The following is a 22,296-nucleotide window of genomic DNA, read 5'->3' as shown; positions in this document are numbered from 1 at the left end:
TTATCTCAAGATGAGATTCTGGATGATAATGTATGGACAATCTTCACATTTAAATTATTCTGCAAGTTAAGATAATAAATAAAAAACTATATGATGTAACGGTTTCTTTTATGGAATAATATTAATACAAATTGACAAAGTTCCTTGATATATATATTCAATTAACTCAACAATATCATTAAATATCTTAAGAAAAAAATCTTAGATTCAAGAGATACATAAATCTGGTTTAGCTTATAATATTAAACTTATAAATTTATGTTTATTATAAACATATAAAACTATAATATTTAACTTAATATTAGATATATATATACATACATATATAACTGAAATCATGAAGTATAGCATTGTATATTTTTTAACTTTTTATTTGGAATTAATTTCAAATTTACAGAAAAAATTTGCATGAATAAAAATAATTAAGAAAATACATGTATTATATAATGTTTACCCAGATTCACACATTGTTAACATTATGCCAATTGCTTTTTTCATTTAGCCACACTCTGCTTCTTTCTCTTTCTTTCAGTACGTCTATTCCTTCCTCTCTGTGTCTCCCTGTGTGTGTGTCTCTACACACACACACACACACACACACACACACACAAGCATGCAGCATATATATAGAACCATTTAATGGAAAGTTGTATATGTCATGACCTTTTACCCCTTAATATTTTGGTGTGTATTTACTAAAAGTATGGATTTTTTTTTACATATCTGAAGCACAGTTATCAACTTCAATAAATGTATCAATGATATAATATTTTTATCTAATCAACTATTCATTTTCCAAATCTCTCAGGTGATCTAATAATGCCTCTACTGCATTTTTGCCCTTCAAGCATATAATTAATCTAGGTTCAGATATTGCTTTTAGCCTCCTTTAATATAGGAACATTTCTACAACCGTCCTCTGTGTTCTATGACTTTGGAAGAATATAGCACCCCATTTTTGTATAATAAAACCATTATTAGTTGGGACTTCTCTGATGCTTCCTCATGATTATATTCAGGTTATGCATTCCTGGACAGCATACTAAATAGGTGATGTGGCTTTCTCAGAGTATCATATGTAGAGGTACATGATGTCCTTGAACCACAGTGGTCATTTTAACTTTATAAAATTGAATATTCCCTCTACATTTACCAGTAAGCACTCAACATTCTACTGTAAGCAGGAGTCCTCTTTTCTCCCCCAATTATTCATTTCATTATTTATATACCTATTTATGTATTTCCAATCCATATGGCAATATGAATACCATTTTTAACTATTTATAATTAATTACTGTGGTTTTTTGTTGTTGTTGTTGTTGTTGTTGTTGTACCAGTAGGGAGCCCTCTAAGTTGGTTCATATGTCCCTATGATATGCCGTCATCTTTTTTGTTGTTGTTGAGACTTTTCTTATTTTGTGACATAATATGTTACAGGTTCATCTTCCACCTACTTTGCCCAGTCCCTGCTTCTTGGCTTATTTAGCAAGCTGGGATATATATCTATACTATCTACAACTATACCTACACCTATATCTATACACACAAATACTCATAAAGACACATACACATATATAATTTAGGAATCATGAATTCACATCAAACTTTCAATTCAAATCTATCATACAAGGTCCTTTTTCAACTCCCTTAATCCATATTTGTATGTACCCTCTTCCAAGTGAAAACCCTAGTTTACAACATTGACTTTTTTGCTCAGTGTAATATATCTAAAATAGTTTCATTATTCCTTCACCCATACCATTATAACAAACCAACCTCCTAAAAAGAATTCAGAAATTGTTTGTAATTCTTGCACTCACTATCCCCTCCAACTCCTTCCTATCCAAGACTGATGTAGTCAAATACTGTGGGGTAGTCTGGATTATTCTTTCCCCCCCTTCAACATGGCTAAACGTATTCACTTAGAATACAGTGGTACATTTGTTTCTATTCACTTTCAGTTTTAGGGTTTTTGTTTAAGCCTTTCCATTCTTTTCTATTTATTTTTATTTTTGAATATATGGAACATTGACATGCTTCTGAAAGACAAATATATATCTTAAAAAGTATACTCAAGGGGCGCCTGGGTGGCTCAGTCGTTAAGCATCTGCTTTGGGCTCAGGTCATGATCCCAGAGTCCTGGGATCGAGCCCCGCATCAGGCTCCCTGCTCAGCGGGAAGCCTGCTTCTCCCTCTCCCACTCCCCCTGCTTGTGTTTCCTCTCTCGCTGTGTCTCTCTCTGCCGAATAAATAAATAAAATCTTTTTTAAAAAAGTATACTCAAAGGCTTTTGAGGAAAAGAGGGCAGAGGAGTAGGGGACCCTATTCCAACTGGTCCCTGGGATTGAGCTGGATATCTACCAGACCACTCTGAACACCCATGAAATCAGCCTGAGATGTATGAAGATCTGGATCTCTACAAACAGAATATCGCAGGTGGTTGGTTTTGAAGTACAAAGCAGGGGGCCATGATTCTGCGGGCAGATAGCAGAGGACAAACGGCAGCAGGGGGGAGCCTGGCCATGGGGATCCTACACCACTGGTGAGCGATAGCCTCCCCCACTGGGAATGGGGCACAGACTCGCAGATCAGTTGTGGCAGGGAAAGGACTTTAGGGCAGACCCCCCATGGAAACCAGAGCAGCGGGGCCGCATGTGCAAACTGGGGGTGGCTGGCGGTTTTAGAAGCACAAAGGGCAGAGACGAGCCCCGACCCGGAGGCGAGGACTGGGAGCGCTGCTGAGGAGTGCACAACCCAGGACACTGCAGTTTATAGCAGCACAGACAGAAATGGAGAGAGTGTGGCCTAGAGAGCTCACTGAAGAACAGACTGCGATCTCTCTGCTCTGAGGCAGAGAGTTGGAAATGGTCTCTTCTGCTCTGACTCTCTAAAGAGATGCAGAAAGATGCCAGGGAAAGCCACCAGAAAACAAAAGCCCCAAAAGCTGGTTTCCACTGAGCCCATCCCCACCACAGGGGGCAGAGCAAATCTGCCCAAACAGGGATGCCTGAATGACAGTGTGGCAGGCCCCCCTCCAGAAGACAGGCTGGGAAAACAAGAGGCCAGCAACCCTAAGGTACCTAGAAAACAGGTGCATCTTGCTTGGATTATGGTCAATAATTTGGACTCTGTACATTCCCTCAACTACCCATCAATAGAATGACTAGGAAGAAGAACCCCCAAAATAGGAAAGACTCAGAGGTTATGACTTATGCCACAGATTTACAAATAGATTCAGATATAACCAAGATGTCGGAGATGGAATTCGGGCTAGCAATTGTGAAGACAATAGCTAGAATGGAGAAATCAATTAATGGCAACATAGAGTCTTTAAGGGCAGAAATGAAAGCTGAATTGGCAGAACTTAAAAATGCCATCAGTGAGATCCAATCTAATCTAGATAATCTAACAGCTAGGGTAAGTGAGGCAGAAGAACGAATTAGTAACCTGGACGACCGTTTAAAAGATAAAAAGGGAAAAGAGGAGGCCAGGGAAAAACAACTCCGAATCCATGAAAATAGAATCAGAGAAATAAGTGACACCATGAAGCGTTCCAATGTCAGAATTATTGGGATCCCAGAAGGGGTGGAGAGAGAGAGAGGACTAGAAGATATATTTGAGCAAATCATAGCTGAGAACTTCCCTCATCTGGGCAATGAAACAAACATTCGTGTCCTAGAGGCAGAGAGGACCCCTCCCAAGATCAAGGAAAACAGGCCAACACCCCGGCATGTAATAGTAAAACTCGCAAATCTTAGAAGCAAGGAAACCATCTTAAGGGCAGTTAGGGGGAAGAGATTCCTTACGTACAGAGGGAGAAACATCAGAATAACGTCAGCCCTATCCACAGAGACCTGGCAAGCCAGAAAGGCCTGGCAAGACATGTTCAGGGTACTAAACGAGAAGAACATGCAGCCAAGAATACTTTATCTGGTAAGGCTGTCATTTACAATGGATGGAGAGATGCAGAGCTTCCAAGACCGGTAGAAAGTGAAAGAATATGTGACCACTAAGCCGGCCCTGCAAGAAATATTAAGGGGGGTTCTATAAAAGGAGAAAGACCCCAAGAATGATATACAACAGAAATTTACAGGGACAATCTATAAAAACAAGGTCATCACAGGCAACATGATGACAATAAATTCATATCTTTCAATAATCGTTCTCAGTGTGAATGGCCTAAATGCTCCCATAAAACGGCACAGGGTTGCAGACTGGATAAAAAGACAGGACCCATCCATATGCTGTCTACAAGAGACTCATTTTGAACCTAAAGATACATCCAGACTGAAAGTGAAGGGATGGAGATCCATCTTCCATGCCAGCGGACCTCAAAAGAAAGCTGGGGTAGCAATTCTTATATCAAACAAATTAGATTTTAAACTAAAGACCCTAGTTAGAGACACAGAAGGACACTATATCATTCTTAAAGGGTCTATCCAACAAGATCTAACAATTGTAAATATCTATGCCCCCAACATGGGAGCAGCCATGTACATAAGCCAACTGTTAACTGAAATAAAGAGTCATATTGATAACAATACATTAATTGTAGGAGACCTCAATACTTCACTTGCAGCAACAGACATATCATCTAAGCAGAAAATCAACAAGGAAACAAGAGCTTTGAAAGACACACTGGACCAGATGGACCTCATAGCTATATACAGAACATTCCACCCTAAAACAACAGAATACTCATTCTTCTCGAGTGCACATGGAACTTTCTCCAGAATAGACCACATACTGGATCACAAATCAGGTCTCAACCGATACCAAAAGATTGAGATAATTCACTGCATATTCTCAGACCATAATGCTTTAAAACTGGAACTCAATCACAAGAAAAAATTTGTCAGAAATTCAAACACTTGGAAGCTAAAGACCACTCTGCTCAAGAATGTTTGAGTCAACCAGGAAATCAAAGAACAACTTAAACAATTCATGGAAACTAATGAGAACGAAAACACATTGGTCTAAAACCTATGGGATACTGCAAAGGCAGTCCTAAGGGGGAAATACATAGCCATCCAAGCCTCACTCAAAAAAATAGAAAAATCCCGAATTCACCAACTAACCCTACATCTTAAAGGGCTAGAGAAAAAGCAACAAATGATGCCTCAGCCACGCATTAGAAGAGAAATAAGATTAGAGCAGAGATCAATGAATTAGAAACCAGAAACACAGGAGATCAGATCAATGAAACTAGAAGCTGGTTCTTTGAAAGAATTAATAAGATCGATAAATCACTGACTAGACTTATCCAAGACAAAAGAGAAAGAACCCAAATTAATAAAATTATGAATGAAAGGGGAGAGATCACAACTAACCCAAAGGAAATAGAAACAATTATTAGAAATTATTATCAACAACTATATGCCAATAAACTGAGCAATCTGAATGAAATGGATGCCTTCCTGGAAACCTATAAGCTGCCAAGACTGAAACAGGAAGAAACTGACAACCTGAATAGGCCAATAACCAGTAACGAGATTGAAGCAGTGATGAAAAACCTCCCAAAAAACGAGAGTCCAGGGCCTGATGGATTCCCTGAGGAATTCTACCAAACATTCAAAGAAGAAATAATACCTATTCTCCTGAAGCTATTTGAAAAAATAGATACCAAAGTAAAGCTTCCAGACTCATTCTGTGAGGCCAGCACTACCTTAATCCCCAAACCATGCAAAGACCCCATCAAAGAGGAGAGTTTCAGACCGATATCCTTGATGAATATGGATTCCAAAATCCTCAACAAAATCCTAGCTAATAAGATCCAACAATACGTCAAAAGGATCATCCACCACGACCAAGTGGGATTTATCCCCGGGATGCAAGGGTGGTTCAACATTCGCAAATCAATCAATGTAATAGAACATGTTAATAAGAGGAGAGAGAAGAACCATATGGTCCTCTCAATTGATACAGAAAAAGCATTTGACAAGATACAGCATCCTTTCCTGATTAAAATTCTTTCAGAGTATAGGGATACAGGGAACATTCCTCAAGTTCATAAAATCCATCTATGAAAAACACACAGTGAATATCATCCTCAATGGGGAAAAGCTGAGAGCCTTTTCCTTAAGATCAGCAACACGTCAAGGATGCCCACTCTCGCCACTATTGTTCAACAAAGTACTAGAAGTCCTAGCAACAGCAATCAGACAACAAAAAGAAATAAAAGGTATTCAAATTGGCAAAGAAGAAGTCAAACTCTCTCTTTTCACAGATGACATGATACTTTATGTGGAAAACCCAAAAGACTCCACCCCCAAATTACTAGAACTCATACAGCAATTCAGTCATGTGGCAGGATACAAAATCAATGCACAGAAATCAGTTGTTTTCTTATACATTAACAATGCATATGTAGAAGGAGAAATTAGAGAATCAATTCCATTTACAATAGCACCAAAAACCTTAAATACCTCGGAATAAACCTAACCAAAGAAGTAAAGGATCTATACTCTAGGAACTACAGAACACCCATGAAAGAAATTGAATAAGACACAAAAATATGGAAAAACATTCCATGCTCATGGATTGGAAGAATAAATATTGTTAAAATGTCTATGCTACCCAGAGCAATCTATACCTTCAATGCCATCCCGATCAAAATTCCAATGACATTTTTCAAAGTGCTGGAACAAACAATCCTAAAATTTGTATGGAATCAGAAAAGATCCCAAATCGCCAAGGAAATGAAAAAGAAAAACAAAGCTGGGGGCATCAAGTTGCCCGATTTCAAGCTATATTACAAAGCAGTGATCACCAAGACAGCATGGTACTGGCACATAAACAGAGATATAGACCAATGGAACAGAATAGAGAGCCCAGATATGGACCCTCAACTCTATGGTCAAATAATCTTCAACAAAGCAGGAAAAAACATGCAATGGAAAAAAGACAGTCTCTTCAATAAATGGTGCTGGGAAAATTGGACAGCTATATACAGAAGAATGAAACTTGACCATTCTCTAACACCATACACAAAGATAAACAAAATGGATGAAAGACCTCAATGTGAGAGAGGAATCCATCAAAATCCTAGAGGAGAACATAGGCAGTGACCTCTTTGACATCGGCCACAGCAACTTCTTTCAAGATACATCTCCAAAAGCTAGTGAAACAAAAGCGAAATAAAACAAAAGCTAGTGAAACAAAAGCAAAATTTTTGGGACTTCATCAAGATAAGAAGCTTCTGCACAGCAAAGGAAATAGTCAACAAAACAGAGGCAACCCACAGAATGGGAGAAGATATTTGCAAATGACACTACAGATAAAGGGCTGGTATCCAAGATCTATAAAGAACTTTTCAAACTCAAAACCCAAAAAACAAATAATCAAGTAAAAAAATGGGCAGAAGACATGAAGAGACAGTTCTCTGAAGAAGACATACAAATGTCTAACAGACACATGAAAAAATGGTCATCATCATTAGCCATCAGGGAAATTCGAATCAAAACCACATTGAGATACCACCTTATACCAGTTAGAATGGCAAAAATTGACAGGGCAAGAAACAACAAATGTTGGAGAGGTTGTGGAGAAAGGGGAACCTTCTTACCTTGTTGGTGGGAATGCAAGTTGGTACAGCCACCTTGGAAAACACTGTGGAGGTTCCTCAAAAAATTAAAAATAGAGCTACCCTATGACCCAGCAATTACACTCCTGGGTATTTACCCCAAAGACACAGATGTAGTGAAAAGAAGGGCCATATGCACCCCAATGTTCATAGCAGCAATGTGCGCAATAGCCAAACTGTGGAAGGAGCCGAGATGCCCTTCAACAGATGAATGGATAAAGAAGATGTGGTCCATATATACAATGGAATATTACTCAGCCATCAGAAAGGATGAATACCCAACTTTTGCACTGGCATGGATGGGACTGGAGGAGATTATGCTAAGTGAAATAAGTCAAGCAGAGAGAGTCAATTATCATATGGTTTCACTTATTTGTGGAACATGAGGAATAGCACAGAGGATATTAGGAGAAGGAAGGGAAAAATGAAGGAGGGGGGAGTCGGAGGGAGAGATGAACCATGAGAGGCTATGGACTCTGAGAAACAAACAGGGTTTTAGAGGGTAAGGGGGAAGGGGGATTGGTTAGCCCGGTGATGGGTATTAAAGGAGGGCACGTACTACATGGAGCACTGGGTGTTATACGAAAACAATGGATCGTGGATCACCACATCAAAAACTAATGATGTATTGTATGGTGACTAACATAACTTAATAAAATAAAAAATTTTTTTAAAAAGTATACTCAAAGACATGCTACTCCCTTCATTTCCTTTCCACCCCATGGATGCTGCACCACTGGAGGAAAATAGTCCAAATTTGAAACATTTGCTTATTTTCATGGTATAGAAATTATTAGTCACACTACCATGTGGCTAATCTCATGCTACCATTATAACATCAACCAACATGCAAAACTGGAAAAATTAACAGTCGGTTCCTGCAAGCCAATAAAAATGAACTAACTGCAGCATACCAGCACTTCCATTCCATCTCTTTACATCCCTTGTAGGTAATCAACTTCATTGTTTTCTGGTTTATCCTTTATGTGTTTATATAAAAATAAGTAGTTGTGTGAATGTTTTGTGTTTTTCTTTTCCATGTTGTTGTTTGAAGTTTAATAAACATACAGTGTTATATTAGTTTCAGGTGTACAATATAAGGGTTGTATAATTCTATATATTACTCAGTGCTCATCACAATAAGTATATTCTTAATCTCCTTTATTTCATCCATCCTCCCACCCACCTCCCCTCTAGCAACCACAAGCTTATTCTCCATATTTAAGAGTCTGGGGGCGGGGGAGGTTGTTGTTTGTCTCTTTTTTTTCCTTGTTAGTTCATTTGTTTTGTTTCTTAAATTCCACATATGAATGAAATCATATGGTGTTTATCTTTCTCTGTCTGACTTATTTCTCTTAGCATTACACCCTCTATGTCCATTCATGTCATTGCAAATGGCAAGATCTCATTATTTTTTATGGTTGAGTAATAGTCCAGTGTGGTGTGTGTGTGTCTGTATGTTTATGTGTGTCTGTGTGTGCCTGTGTGTGCATATACACACACATACCACCTCTTTATCCATTCATCTATTGATGGACACTTGGGTTGCCTCCATATCTTGGCTATTGCAAATAATGCTGCAATAAAAATTCCCAAATAGACATTTTTCCAAAGACAAATGCCAAACAGACACAAGAAAAGATGTTCAACATCACTAATCATCAGGGAAATGCAAATCAAAAATCACAAACTTACACCAACCAGAATGGCTAGAATCAAAAGACAAGAAATAATGTGTTTGTGAGGATGTGGAGAAAAAAGGAATCCTTGTGCACTGTTGGTGGGAATGTAAATTGGTGCAGCTACTGTGGAAAACAGTGTGGAGGTTCCTCAAAAAATTAAAAATAAAATTAGCCATATGGTCCAGCAATTCCACTACTGGGTATTTACCCAGGGAAAACAAAGACACTAACTTGAAAAGATATATGCACCCTTCAGTTTATTGCAGCATTATATGTATGTTTCTCACTTTCCTTTCTTTCTTATACAAAAGGAATGCTGATTTCTGGGCCCTATGCTGGATGAATTGAATCAGTCTCTGGAAAAAAGAAGGCACCTGAGTGGTAAAATTCCCCAGGTGTTTCTAATACACAGCAAGATTGAGTACCATTGCTGTAAAAGAAGTCTTATGTTTTAAAAACTAATGAGGGGGACATCGGAGGGGGAGACGAACCATGAGAGACTATGGGCTCTGAGAAACAAACTGAGGGTTCTAGAGGAGAGGGGGTTGGGGGGACGGGTTAGCCTGGTGATGGGTATTAAGGAGGGCACGTTCTGCATGGAGCACTGGGTGTTATACGCAAACAATGAATCATGGAACATTACATCAAAAACTAATGATGTAATGTATGGTGATTAACATAACATAGTAAAAAAAGAAAAGCAAAAAATAAAATAAAATAAAAAATAATAGTTGAAGACCTAAGGAAATTCAATGCATTTAGATAAAATACCAAGTAACTCCTTAAATCAATAATTAAAATAAGTATCCCAGAAAAATGACTGTTTCTATAAACCAAAAATTATGTGTTCTAAATCTACCTTGTTAATTGCATTATTGCTTTCTCTATCAGTCATTAAATATATACATTCATATTCAACCAACCACTAACACTACCCCTAGCAGGCGGTCCTGTTGGTTTTAATTCTTCCGTATCTTTCACCCCAGACCCATTATTGTTTTCTTCATCATCCCCTTAAACAAAATTGATATCATATTCTTTTCCATTTCTGAAAATATATTTAAAGTTTTGTAATTGGTGCCAAGTGATATCAAATAAGGACTACGTGTTAGAGGAATAGAAACAGCATAAGAAGTGAGGGTTCTAGTTATAAAAAATGGTATTTTTAAAAAATCAAGGACACACACACAACATCCTGTTCTCACACATCTGTTTTGTGTAGTACCTTCAGTACTATCAAGTCGCTCAAGGCAGACACCTGGTATTCATTCCTAATTCTTCCCAGTCCCTCAGCACAACATCTAACCAGTTAAAAAGTCATTTCAGTTATGTCTCCAAAAATATACCTGCAATCCATCTCCTTGTCTCCAAGGAGGTGCCTCTTAAGTACAATGAAACCAAAGTAGTAACTTGTAGTCATCTGAAAGTTAATAACCTTCCTGAGTTAAGATAAATTAATCAGAGCTGTATGTACTATAGTTGGATAAATACTGCAACTACTTTGATCTAGAGGCTGCCACATTATAAAAGTTGGCTGGTATTAAACTGCCATGGAAATATCTTAGATACCTTCAAGTTGCCTTGGTGTATACCCTGGAGAATGTGATACAATTACTGTGAAATAGACTCTTGCATCACAAATAAAGACCCTAGTTGCAGTTGTAGATATGATCTATCCCCACCCTCCACAGAGAGCCTTCAGAACCTTCTCTGAAAAATATGCATGTCCTTAAAGATTACATGTTAATACTCTACATATTCACTGGCAGAGTATATTTTAAAACTCAGACTAAATCTGTTATAAGGTAAACTGAACGTTCACATATACAAATTTAAAATGTTTAATAGATGGTTTCAATTCAAATATTCACCTTTGCTTGTTAATATTATAATCTTATTTCATTTTAGCCATATTTTTTGGCAATATGATTTGCCCCATCCATGTCTGTTTCCAATTTGCTTACATATCACTTTTCTTTTTATGATCTCCCTAAACACCATCAGATTTGTTGCTGGCTTCACATTGTATCTATTATGCTTTATGTATGAAAATGACTGTAGAACAGTACCTGGGATTGAGAAAGAAAAGCAGGTGATGCATCATTTACACTTGGTATCATACTTTCAGCCTTCTGAAATTGACTTTTAATGTCATATTTTCCAGGCCCTGGTACTCCCTAAATTACAGAAAGGAAAAATACATGTTCTCATTAAGAAAGCATCTATAGTACCTAAGGGAACAGTTGGCTAAATATATGAACCAAAGCTACAGGATTTTTAAGCAAATTCCTATATGGTATTACCAAAGCACTTCAGTAAAAGGCAAGCCAGAACAAACTTCGTAAGAGAAACAACAAAAAAATTTTCCTTAGCAAAGCTTCCTAGGAACCTGAAAACACACTACTTGAAACTTTGCTGCCCTCTATTGATAGAGCACAGAAAAAATTTTCTACTTCACATAATTAAACATTACAAGGAATAAAGGTGGCTTCTATATTTCTTCTATTTAAATGTATACAACAAAATCTTCTCTAAGAAAATATTTCACTGTCTTTTCAAATTTCTGTTAGTCAATAGGCTACTTTGTTTCCAACAAATAAGCTTCAGGATATATTTTATTTCAAATAAAATGTTAAAAAATGTAAGACATTAAGTTTTAACCAGATACTTTACAATAGATAAAAATTAATTCAGTAAATACTGGGATTGACTTTTATTATCTTAGTTAAACATACTTAACTTTATATTTATAAATACATATCAAGAATTTAAACACATGTATTATATATATTTATCAAATATATACAAGTGCTATTTAAAAATATACCAAGAAGTGCTAAATATTAATCATCAAATACTTTAATTACCTTGATAGAGTATCTTTCATAGCATAAAAAAGTTTCAAATCTTCTGTTTCATCTATACCTCCTCTACTTTTCTATAGTTAAAAGAATTATTCCTTAATTTATGAATTACATACTTGGGTGTATAATAAAATTCCCTCAGCAAATTCTGTCATCTCTATCATTATTATATGTCCAAAACCAAGCTTTTCTCTCCACCTTCACACACACCACTCTGATCCAAGCCTCCATCTTTCACCAGGATTACTGTGAAATCTTCCTGACTGCCCCTCTGCTTCCACCCTTGTCCTCCTTCAGTCTATTTTCAACATAGCAGCTAGTGATGGATCCAGCTAGACTGCACCACTTGCCTTCTCAAATCCATCCAATGCCTTGCAATCTCACTCTAAACAAAAATCAAAGTCCTTAATATGGTGTGAATTTCACCCCCAGACACACTATCACCAGTCTAACCTAATCTCCTATTACTCTCACATTTCCATTCACTCCATTTATCACAAAGATCAGGCATATATCAACCTGAGGACCTTTGCACTCCATCTGGGATGTTCTCCTAAATAGCTCCACGGCTCACTCCTTCATTTCAGTAATGTCACTATTCAATGTTACCTTATTAATTAGTCACTTCCAGGCCACCCAATCTAAAATTTAACTGCCTCCTCCAAATAATTCCCACCCCTTTCCTACCTATTTTTTAACCTTATCATTTTTTACTACCCAAAATATAATTTTCTGCTATGTTGTAAGCTCCAACAGGGCAGTTATTGTTTTATTTGCTACTGTATCTTTAGAGTACAGAGGAGTATGTGGAGCATAGTAGGTGCTCAGTAAATATTTGCCAAAAAAAATGGATGAATGCATGAATGCACGAATGCATGCATTGAATCCCACATTTTCACTGACCATCTAATGGATTTGGGGATATGTTCCTCTGGGAAATAATGTGGCTTCAAATAAGAACATTAGCCACTTCTAATAATAGTAAAATATCTTAAAGCCCACATATTTAATTTATATTTAACAACAATAATAATAATACTTGGGAAATTTTTATTTAGGAGAAATTCTTATATGTAAGTACCTTTTCGTATTAATAGGTTTGATTCTAAAATTTTATGCAAAGGTCCATGTTATCTTGTCTCAAATGAACAAATCTATGCCATTATTTGGTGATTGGTAGAATAGATGCACTTTTGGCTGTGGCATGTAAGACTTTTTAAATCTATGAACTTAAAATAAGTTAGGTTTAGAATTAAAGAAACTTCTACAGAATTCTGTGTTTATAAAAACCTATGAGCTACAAATCAAATATAGAAATATAAAGAGCATAGCTTCAAATACACAATATTAATCTATTTTCTTGAACTTTACAGATATGCTATATCCATCTTCTCCGTATAGGCAGGCTTGGTAAAAAATACTCAGCTACTGACAAACTGAGATAACCTTCCTACTGTTATGAACAGTTATGGCCACAGTAAGTGGCCATTACTATGGATCACAGGGAAAAGACTGAATAATTAGATAAGTGAATCTAGTCTTGGGAACTATTTTGCATTAAAGCAGAAATGAAATCTTGACCTCTTTAATGAGTACTTCTTTTTCCTTTTTTACTGTTTTTTCAAAAAGTTCCTAATGTTACTGAACTTTTTTTTTCCACTAAAGTAAGATATAACAGTACCATTGGGCTTCTAAAAAGTTAAGCTTAGGATATAGTAAGCCAATTAAAATTTTTTTAAAAATAGAAGACAATCACCACTCAAGACAAGTCTCCATTTATGACAATGCAAAGGTGGAAAGGCTTTGAGAAGACCAAACCCTAGGCACAGGCTGAAAATGCTATGTTTATCCTGCTTTTTCAAATTGTTATCAACAGACCACCTGCATTAATATCAACCTATTAAATACATAGCCCCCCTCCCCCAGAGTGTCTCATTTGAGATCTAGTGGATCAGAATCTTGTTGGGTAGAGGAATCTACACTTTTAACAGGCCTCACAGATGATTCTCATGCATAATAAAGAACCACAGCTTAGTCCAAAAGAGGTCACTATTACAGCATCTTCTGCTAAACACATACATTCCCAAGGAAGAAGGCCTAGATCTTAGGAGTATTCTGCTTTGGGAACAAAGGTTAAAGATTACTGAAGCAGGTTGTTTATGGCATCTTTTCATGTGTAACCTAATAAAATGGGCCTCTTGCTTCAAATAAAAACCGGGGTATAATTATCCATTTGATGATCGGATGGCATACAAGTGTTAGGAGGACTAGGGGAAACCACACGATTTTACCTTCACTCCTCTACCTTGGAGTCACCATCAATGATGATTATTTTTTTCATTAAAAATACTAAAAGTTGGGCGCCTGGGTGTCTCAGTCATTAAGCGTCTGCCTTCGGCTCAGGTCATGATCCCAGGGTCCTGGGATCGAGTCCCACATCGGGCTCCCTGCTCAGCGGGAAGCCTGCTTCTCCCTCTCCCACTCCCCCTGCTTGTGTTCCTGCTCTCACTGTCTCTCTCTGTCAAATAAATAAATAAAATCTTAAAAAAAAAATACTAAAAGTTTACCATGTGCAAAGCACTGGTATATAGGAATAAATAAGGCATGGGGGTCTGCTTTTGAGAAGTTGACACTAGATTAGTGGTTCTAAACCCAAACTGTACATGACAATCATCTGAGGAACTTATAAAAATAACAATGACTCATTCCACCTTATCCAAATTAAAGCCAATGGCAATGAGACCCAGGTGCTTCTTTTCTTTTAATTTAAAGCTTTTTGGTTGATTCTAATGTGCAGTCAGGATAGAGACCTAAATTGGTTTAAAACTCACATTGCTAGGCCTCATCCAAGTGCAATCAGTTTCCAAAAGTTCTGTAACTACCATGGTTTCCTAGAGTTTGAGAGTCCCCTTCATGTAAATAAGGACTACAGTGAGACCAGGTTACCAGGTATATCTTTCAGCTCACATTCTATAATTTTAACTTCTGCAAGCATATTTTTAATTTTCTAATTCTCTAAATCTTTATTCACACTTGCATTACCCTCCATCTTTCCAAGGATATTAATTATAATTTTATTTATAATTCTGTTCTCTTTATTGTCTTTTTTCTTGGAGTTTTATTGATTAGGGGTTTTTTGTTTGTCTTTCTCTGTGTTTCGCATTGGAAGATTTCCTCAAATATCTGGTGATCTCTTTCTCCCCATTCAGATTTAAGAGTGAGCCACTAAAAGAGTTGGTTGAAAAATCCATATATGGATAGATTTGACTTGAAACCTATTGGACTTCATTATGCTGTGGTGGAATCATAAATCAGTCTTTGCATTAGTAGGCCCCAAAATGTCAGTCTTTTTCTCAAGTCTGGCTGACAAATTAGGTGAGTAGGGAAAGGTACCTGGAACTCTCTTCCATTCTATGTATAAACTTTCATTTACACCCTCCATTTTCTTCTTGACTTATTTTTAATTAGGAAAAATTAAAAACATGCAAAAAAAACATAGAGAATAGTGTAAGAAATTTCCCTATACCCACCACCCAGGGTTAATAATTCTCAACTCATGTCCAAATTTGTTTCCGAATCCTCCCAACTTCCCCAATTCTCACTCCAATGATGTAGAGGCAAATCCAAAATATCATAATTTTATCAATACAAACTTCATTCAGCATGTATTTCCAAAAAATAAGGGACTCTTTAACATAAACACAAAACCATTTTTCTATCTTAAAAAAAAAGCAACAATGATTTGATTCCTTATTTATTCTGTTCCAATTTTTGTGACTGTCCCATAAATTTATGTGATAAATATTTATACTTTTCATCTATATGTTTATCTGAATCAGAACCCAATTAAAGCCCATACTTAGCAGGGGTCAATGTTTTTAAGTCTCTTATAATCTATAGTTTTCTTCTCTATCACTTTATTTTTTCTTTCATTTTATTTGATGAAAAAGCTAAGTTTTTGTCCAATTTTTGAGCATTTCCCACAGTTTGTATTTTTTTGACTGAATATCTATGTCTCCTGTCCCTCATACTTCTGTAAACCAGCAGTTTGATATAAGGGCTTGGTCAGATTCTAATTCAATTTTTTTTCAAGATTACTTCATAGGTGGCACTGTATACTTCCACCAGGAGGCATATATAATAGCTGATTCTTTCCATTCTGCAACATCAGCAGCCATTAATGATTACTGACTGGATGCAGTAATTTAGTAGGGGCTCCAAAATGATAATATAATTCCACAATTCTTTCTTATTTGTTGCCTGAAATACTTCTGTAACTGAAATGCTTCTGTAAAGAGAGCCTTCTCTCAACAATTGTTTAGTTACCCTAAGGTATAGTTCACATAGGAAAAGCAAGATAAATACTTGGGGTTTTTTCCCTTTTATTTACCAGTTTCAAAATACCAAGCAGATTCTTGCATCTTCCAATACCAATCAATGAGTTTTTAAAATTCTAATTTTAAACTCATGGATTAAATATATTTGTGTTGCTCTTTGATACTGAAATTATCCCATCTTCGGCTGGTGGGAACTTATTTAAATGAGCCCCAATGTCCTTTTGACATGACCCCCAGTAGCCTTTCATAGCTCCCTTACTTTCTGGTATGACAAGATGCTTCAGGTTCTTCAGATATAATTCCTGCTCCAGAGCTGGAATTAGGCATCTCTCCAAGGAGCTCTAATTCTTTTTATCTGGAGTCTAGGAATACCCTCCATTTTTGTTACATCATTTCATCCCTTTCCTCTCTTCTCTCAGTGTCCCTAAGTCCAGAGACTATCTCATTGGATTTCTCCACCAACAGACCTCACATCTTCTCCTGGAGTGGGGATGAGGAAGTCACCTAGCTATAAGAGATTGTGCTTCCTATCCAGATTATCACCAGTCCTGCTGTTTTCAGTCCCACCTGCCACCTCCAAAGTAATTGATATTCCTGGGCTTTTTGAAGGTACTGTAAGGTGAACTAGCTTTCTTGTTGGCATTCCTCTCTGAAGATATTTACTTAACAGCTTTCTCTATTCTACTATTTCACATTTATCCATCAGCTTTCCATATTTGAAAACCGAAGACATCTTTTATCCATTATCATCTCCTCTCCCATTCTTTTTCTGTTTGTAGTATTGTACCTTCCTTATTCTTTTACTTATTAATTTTAGTGGGGCTTTGGGAGTGTTATGGGCCAAACTGTATCTCTCCAAAATTCATATTTTGAAGTCTTAACCCCCAGTACTTCAGAATATAATTGTATTTGGAGATAAAGTCTTTAAAGATATAATTAAGTTAAAATAAGGTTTTTAGGGTGGGCCCTAATTCTGTATGACTGGTGTCTTCATAAGAAAAGGAATTTTGAACATAGACATGAGTGTGCACAGAGGAAAGGCCATGTGAAGACACAAAAAGAAGATAGCCATTTACAAGCCAAGGACAGAGGTCTCAGAAGAAATCACTGCCAACACCTTGATCTCAGACTTCTAGCCTCCAGAACTGTGAGAAAATAAATTTCTTCTGTTTACGTCTCCCAGTCTGTGGTACTCAGTTATAACATTCCTAGCAAACTAATGGAGGGAGGAACCTAAGATATAAGCACAGATTCAATCTACCTTGTTCAAACAGAAGTCTGTCTATCCCATTCTACAAAACTAAAAAATATATTTTATGAAGATAGAAATGTAGCAGAAAATATAACAATGGTACCCACCAAGTCTAAGAGTTGTGCTGATGGTAATTTTGAGAAGGAAAAAGTCAACTTTACACTTCTGACAAATAATAGTTCAATAATACTAACTGAATAGATGGGACTATAAAGATAGACTGATGAATACCACCCATAACTCTTGATATTTCTGCATCTCTCTTTGAAATACTGAAGATAGTTTGCAAGATCTCTCATATTTGCACAGAACATAATAGTATGCATATAGTACCTGAAACTATGCCATGGACTTAAACTGATTATTCTAATATAGAACTCAAAAAATACTAAAAATGACAAAATTATAATGGTTACCAAACAAGGTTTGGTATAATCCACAGAGAAGTCTAATGTTAAGATTTTAACATTTTCATTTGTTTCTATACTTTAGTTTCACATCTAATTTAATTGTTGCCTGTTCTGCCAGTATAATTTTGGAAGTGGCCTCGTTCTAAAGTTTATCCACATATATCCATGCTATAATGCTAGGACATTGCACAAAGGGTATATGGGGGGATGGGGAGGTACTGAAGATCTTTTTACTAGCATACATCTAGGTATCACAGAAAGGTTTTATTGTAGTTTAGAGGCATTTCTTAGTCTATAAAACTCTGACTTCCGCAATCAACACTTTCTTAGGTAGCGCTTTTTGTTCTCCTATCTTTGATCCTTCTTCCAAACAAAATGAAGAAACATTAATTCCCTATATTTACTGAGCACCACTGTGTGGCAGGCACCATACTTGCTATATTCTTAGGTTATCTTTAATCCTTAAAAATCCTGCAAGATGGACAACATTACTGAAGTTTGCCCCATAGGGAAAATAAGATCCACAGAGATTTAATAACTTAGCTTTAAACACAACTAGTAGGGGCAAAAACTAAGTTACGAGTAACTACAAAGGCCCTCTTTTTTTTTTCCCCTGAGGAGTATTACAAAAGATCAATATTGCAGACATTGTAACAAAAATGATAGAAAAAATATGTATTAACCTATTATAGGAACATGCCCTACTTTATATATTCTAGAATGCAACCAGATTAGTGACTCCAGCTAATATCATATGGATTAGAAAAACTAGGCAACTGAGCCCAGTAAAACCAGAGAATCATTGTACTTGTGAAGGTTAATTCCAATAGGCCTGGAATTAGTATGTTGTTTTACTAAAGTATCTATAAGGCACTGATCCCTGGTCAAGGTATGAAACTGACTAATAGTCTTGCTTTGCAATTATGGCTCCCATGAGTTTCAGAGTGGTTTGTATCAGCTTGTTAGCTTTGTTCATTGATAACAAGGACATTGATGATTTGCACCTGGCCTCGGTGAGACTCCTGGAGGGCTTTACTGTTGGTACGGGTTATGCAGCAAACTATCGTATGTGGCCAGCAGAGTACAAGAAACCGTGGACAGACTCCATTTGTGCTCCCAGATTCTGAGCTGTTCATGCATGTGTCTATTATCAAGACATAATGCATAATGCATGCCATGGTGTGGCCTTAGAGAAGGAAGACAATTAGAGCTCACTCTGATCTCTCTGGAACCCTTGTAGCCTTTAAATACAAAGAATATTCTTACTTTAAAGTTGTTGCTATTTATGGGTTTTTTTTTTCCTGCAATAAACTTACATTTAAGGATTGTCCTTTTGGGCCCTGAGTCTCCTTTGGCAATCCAGCCCTATGTGCCACTATTAGTGCAATCATGAAAAATAACAAATTGTTCTTTTGTTGTTATATTGTTGTTGTTTTAGACATTACATTTTAGGGTGACTGGTTATGCAGCAAAAGATGAGAGAAACAACAACTGATATTTACTAAGCACCTACTATTTGTCAGGCATTACTTCAGTTCAAAACAAGAAAACTGGGCCACAAAGAAATTATTTCCAAAGCAACAGAGCTTGTAAGCAGATGAGATAGATACTACTGGTTGCTACCACAATCCCAATTTCCACCCTCCCTTTCCACCGCCTTCTGCCAGAGAGGGGTGGCCATGTGACACAGTCCTGGCTAATGAATATAAGCACTTGTCTGATAGAGAAAACAGAAGTTAGAGCAGGACTGAAAGAAAGACAAGTTCAATTTTGAAATGTTAGTTTTGTAGTTGTTATAAAACGTCAAGGTAGAGATGTCATATGGACAGTAATTCATAGAAGACAGGAGCTCAGTGGAGAGTTCAGGGTGTCAATACATACTGCAAGCAATCTGTATATTTGGAAATGATCAGTACAAATAGGTGGTACCTAAAGCCATGAAACTAAATGTGGTTTCTGGGAAAATTATATAAAGAAAGGGCTTAGAGTATTATGCAAGATTTATGTGATTCTTTTAGATTATATTATATATTTTATTATTTTAATTTTATCAGTCTTAATATCATTAATTTTTTAATGGCCCATATGAATTAATGAATCATTCTAATCCTAGACTTTATTCTAACAATTTTTCAATCATTTACCATACTCTTCAACTAGACTGAATATTTTGGCAACGCTGATGATTATTCCATTTTCCAGAGCTGAATTAACATATGTATTCTAATTCCTAAAAACAAGATGATATTCAGCATCCTTTTTCTAATATAACAGGAGAAACAAATTTATGTAATATAAATATAATACAATAAGGAGAAACAAATTTATAAGCAACTTAAAAGGACATAATATAATAAGGACATAATACAAAAAGAGAAACAAATTTATAAGCAACTTAAAAGGAAAGTTTGCAACTTAAAATATTTTCAGCATGCTTATATCAACATAATTTTTGCTATTTGATTATACTTGGCACTATATTCTTAAAAAAAGAAAATTGCCTTTTCATTTAAAATTAAATATATTAAATAAGTATGTCGTGGATTTAGTTAACTTTTTAAGTGACTCATCATAATGACTGATTGGCCAGAGAAATATATAACTTTTACTTGAGAGTGTAGAAAAGAACATGTGTTTCTTATGTTCATTTTCATAACTGCAAGATAAATTTTGGTTCATTTAGAAAGTGTGATTCATTCTTTCTGATCTCAGGAAACAAACACCCTGTGTATGATTTTTTTTAAAGAACTAATTAAATTTAAACAGAACCAAATCAAATTAAGATGTCATGGAAAACTCTAAATGAACAGAACAGATTTGAAAAGTAAGGTTGCTGGAGTGGTGGGGGGTGGGAGGGATGGGGTGGCTGGGTGATAGACATGGGGGAGGGTATGTGCTATGGTGAGTGCTGTGAATTCTATAAGACTGCTGAATCACAGACCTGTACCTCTGAAACAAATAATACATTATATGTTAAAAAAAAAAAAAAGAAGATAGTAGGAAGGGAAAAGTGAAGGGGGTATATCAGAGGGGGAGACGAACCATGAGAGACTATGGACTCTGAGAAACAAACTGAGGGTTCTAGAGGGGAGGGGCGTGGGGGGATGGGTTAGGCTGGTGATGGGTATTAAAGAGGGCATGTACTGAATGGAGCACTGGGTGTTATGAACAAACAATGAATCATGGAACACTACATCAAAAACTAATGATGCAATGTATGGTGATTAAAATAACATAATGAAAAAAAAAGAATATATCTCCTTATATAAATTCCTGCACATAACTTAAAGTCTCATAAAATCAAAGGTTTGATAAATGAGTTGGAGTTTCCCATGCCTTGTTGGCAGTATCAGGATAAAATTATAATGTTCATAATTACAAGTGATTAGTAGAGACTTGATCTTTACATACACTGATAGTTATGAAACTAGGATTGCCTACATCTGAAGTATTATATCTGAAATGCTGTGCAGGAAAGGGCCCAATTACTCACACTTACTTTCACTAGATTACTGTGCTGTGATCAGACTACTGATCACAGGCACTGCCTGACACCATGAAGAGACTTTTGTCTTCACAATTCTCATTGTTATGAGAGAGATGATCTAAATTCCTGTTACATTCCCATGTTAGTGAAAACAATAAACTAGAAGTTTCCATAATCCTCTAAGAAGTGTATGGGGAGATGTTGGTGGCAACCAAAAAATAAAGTGTGAAAGTAGGCTTGGCTGGACAGATTTATAGACCCCCTGAACAGATATGGTTATAGATAGTCATCAAGTAATGAAAGTACCAGGATAAGAACTTTCTCTGACTCTGTGTGGTGGAATGTCAATATGGATTTCATAGGGATGGGAAGGTCAAGAAGATGATGGGGAAATTCCAATTCCCTAAAGTGAGAATAATTGTGATTACCTAAGAGCACTGAAACAAGGCATTTAACACCCAAGGTGAAGGAGATTCTTTGACTATATCTTCAACTGCAGTGTTTATATAGTTTGGCACCCACATACCCCTTAATGGGCAATCAGTGTACACGAAGATCATCAATTTTGGGTAATTTTTTAAAAATATGTTTCTTCTCTTGATAATAAAAAAATTAACCATAATATTTTTAAATTAACAAAATGTTTTATTTCAATGGGAAGGACAATATTGTTCACAGTCTT

The 22,296-nt window shown here is 36.3% G+C and overlaps 1 protein-coding gene across 1 annotated transcript in view; it reads right to left on the bottom strand.

The window, feature by feature from the left end:
- The window catches only part of STPG2 (sperm tail PG-rich repeat containing 2), a 517,945-nt gene that overhangs the window by 393,851 nt on the left and 101,798 nt on the right, over positions 1-22,296 (bottom strand). The window contains exon 7 of the mRNA XM_088020218.1: positions 11,334-11,441. Within this exon, the coding sequence (XP_087876344.1) occupies positions 11,334-11,441 (108 nt within the window). The remainder of the gene's footprint in view (positions 1-11,333; positions 11,442-22,296) is intronic.

Source organism: Eumetopias jubatus, unplaced genomic scaffold (assembly GCF_037043125.1).
Source record: "Eumetopias jubatus isolate StellerSeaLion01/CBP00866 unplaced genomic scaffold, mEumJub1_p1.0 scaffold_2, whole genome shotgun sequence".
Taxonomy (NCBI): Eukaryota; Metazoa; Chordata; class Mammalia; order Carnivora; family Otariidae; genus Eumetopias; species Eumetopias jubatus.
Note: the sequence above shows the minus strand (reverse complement) of the source record. Positions and strands in the feature narration are given on the sequence as shown.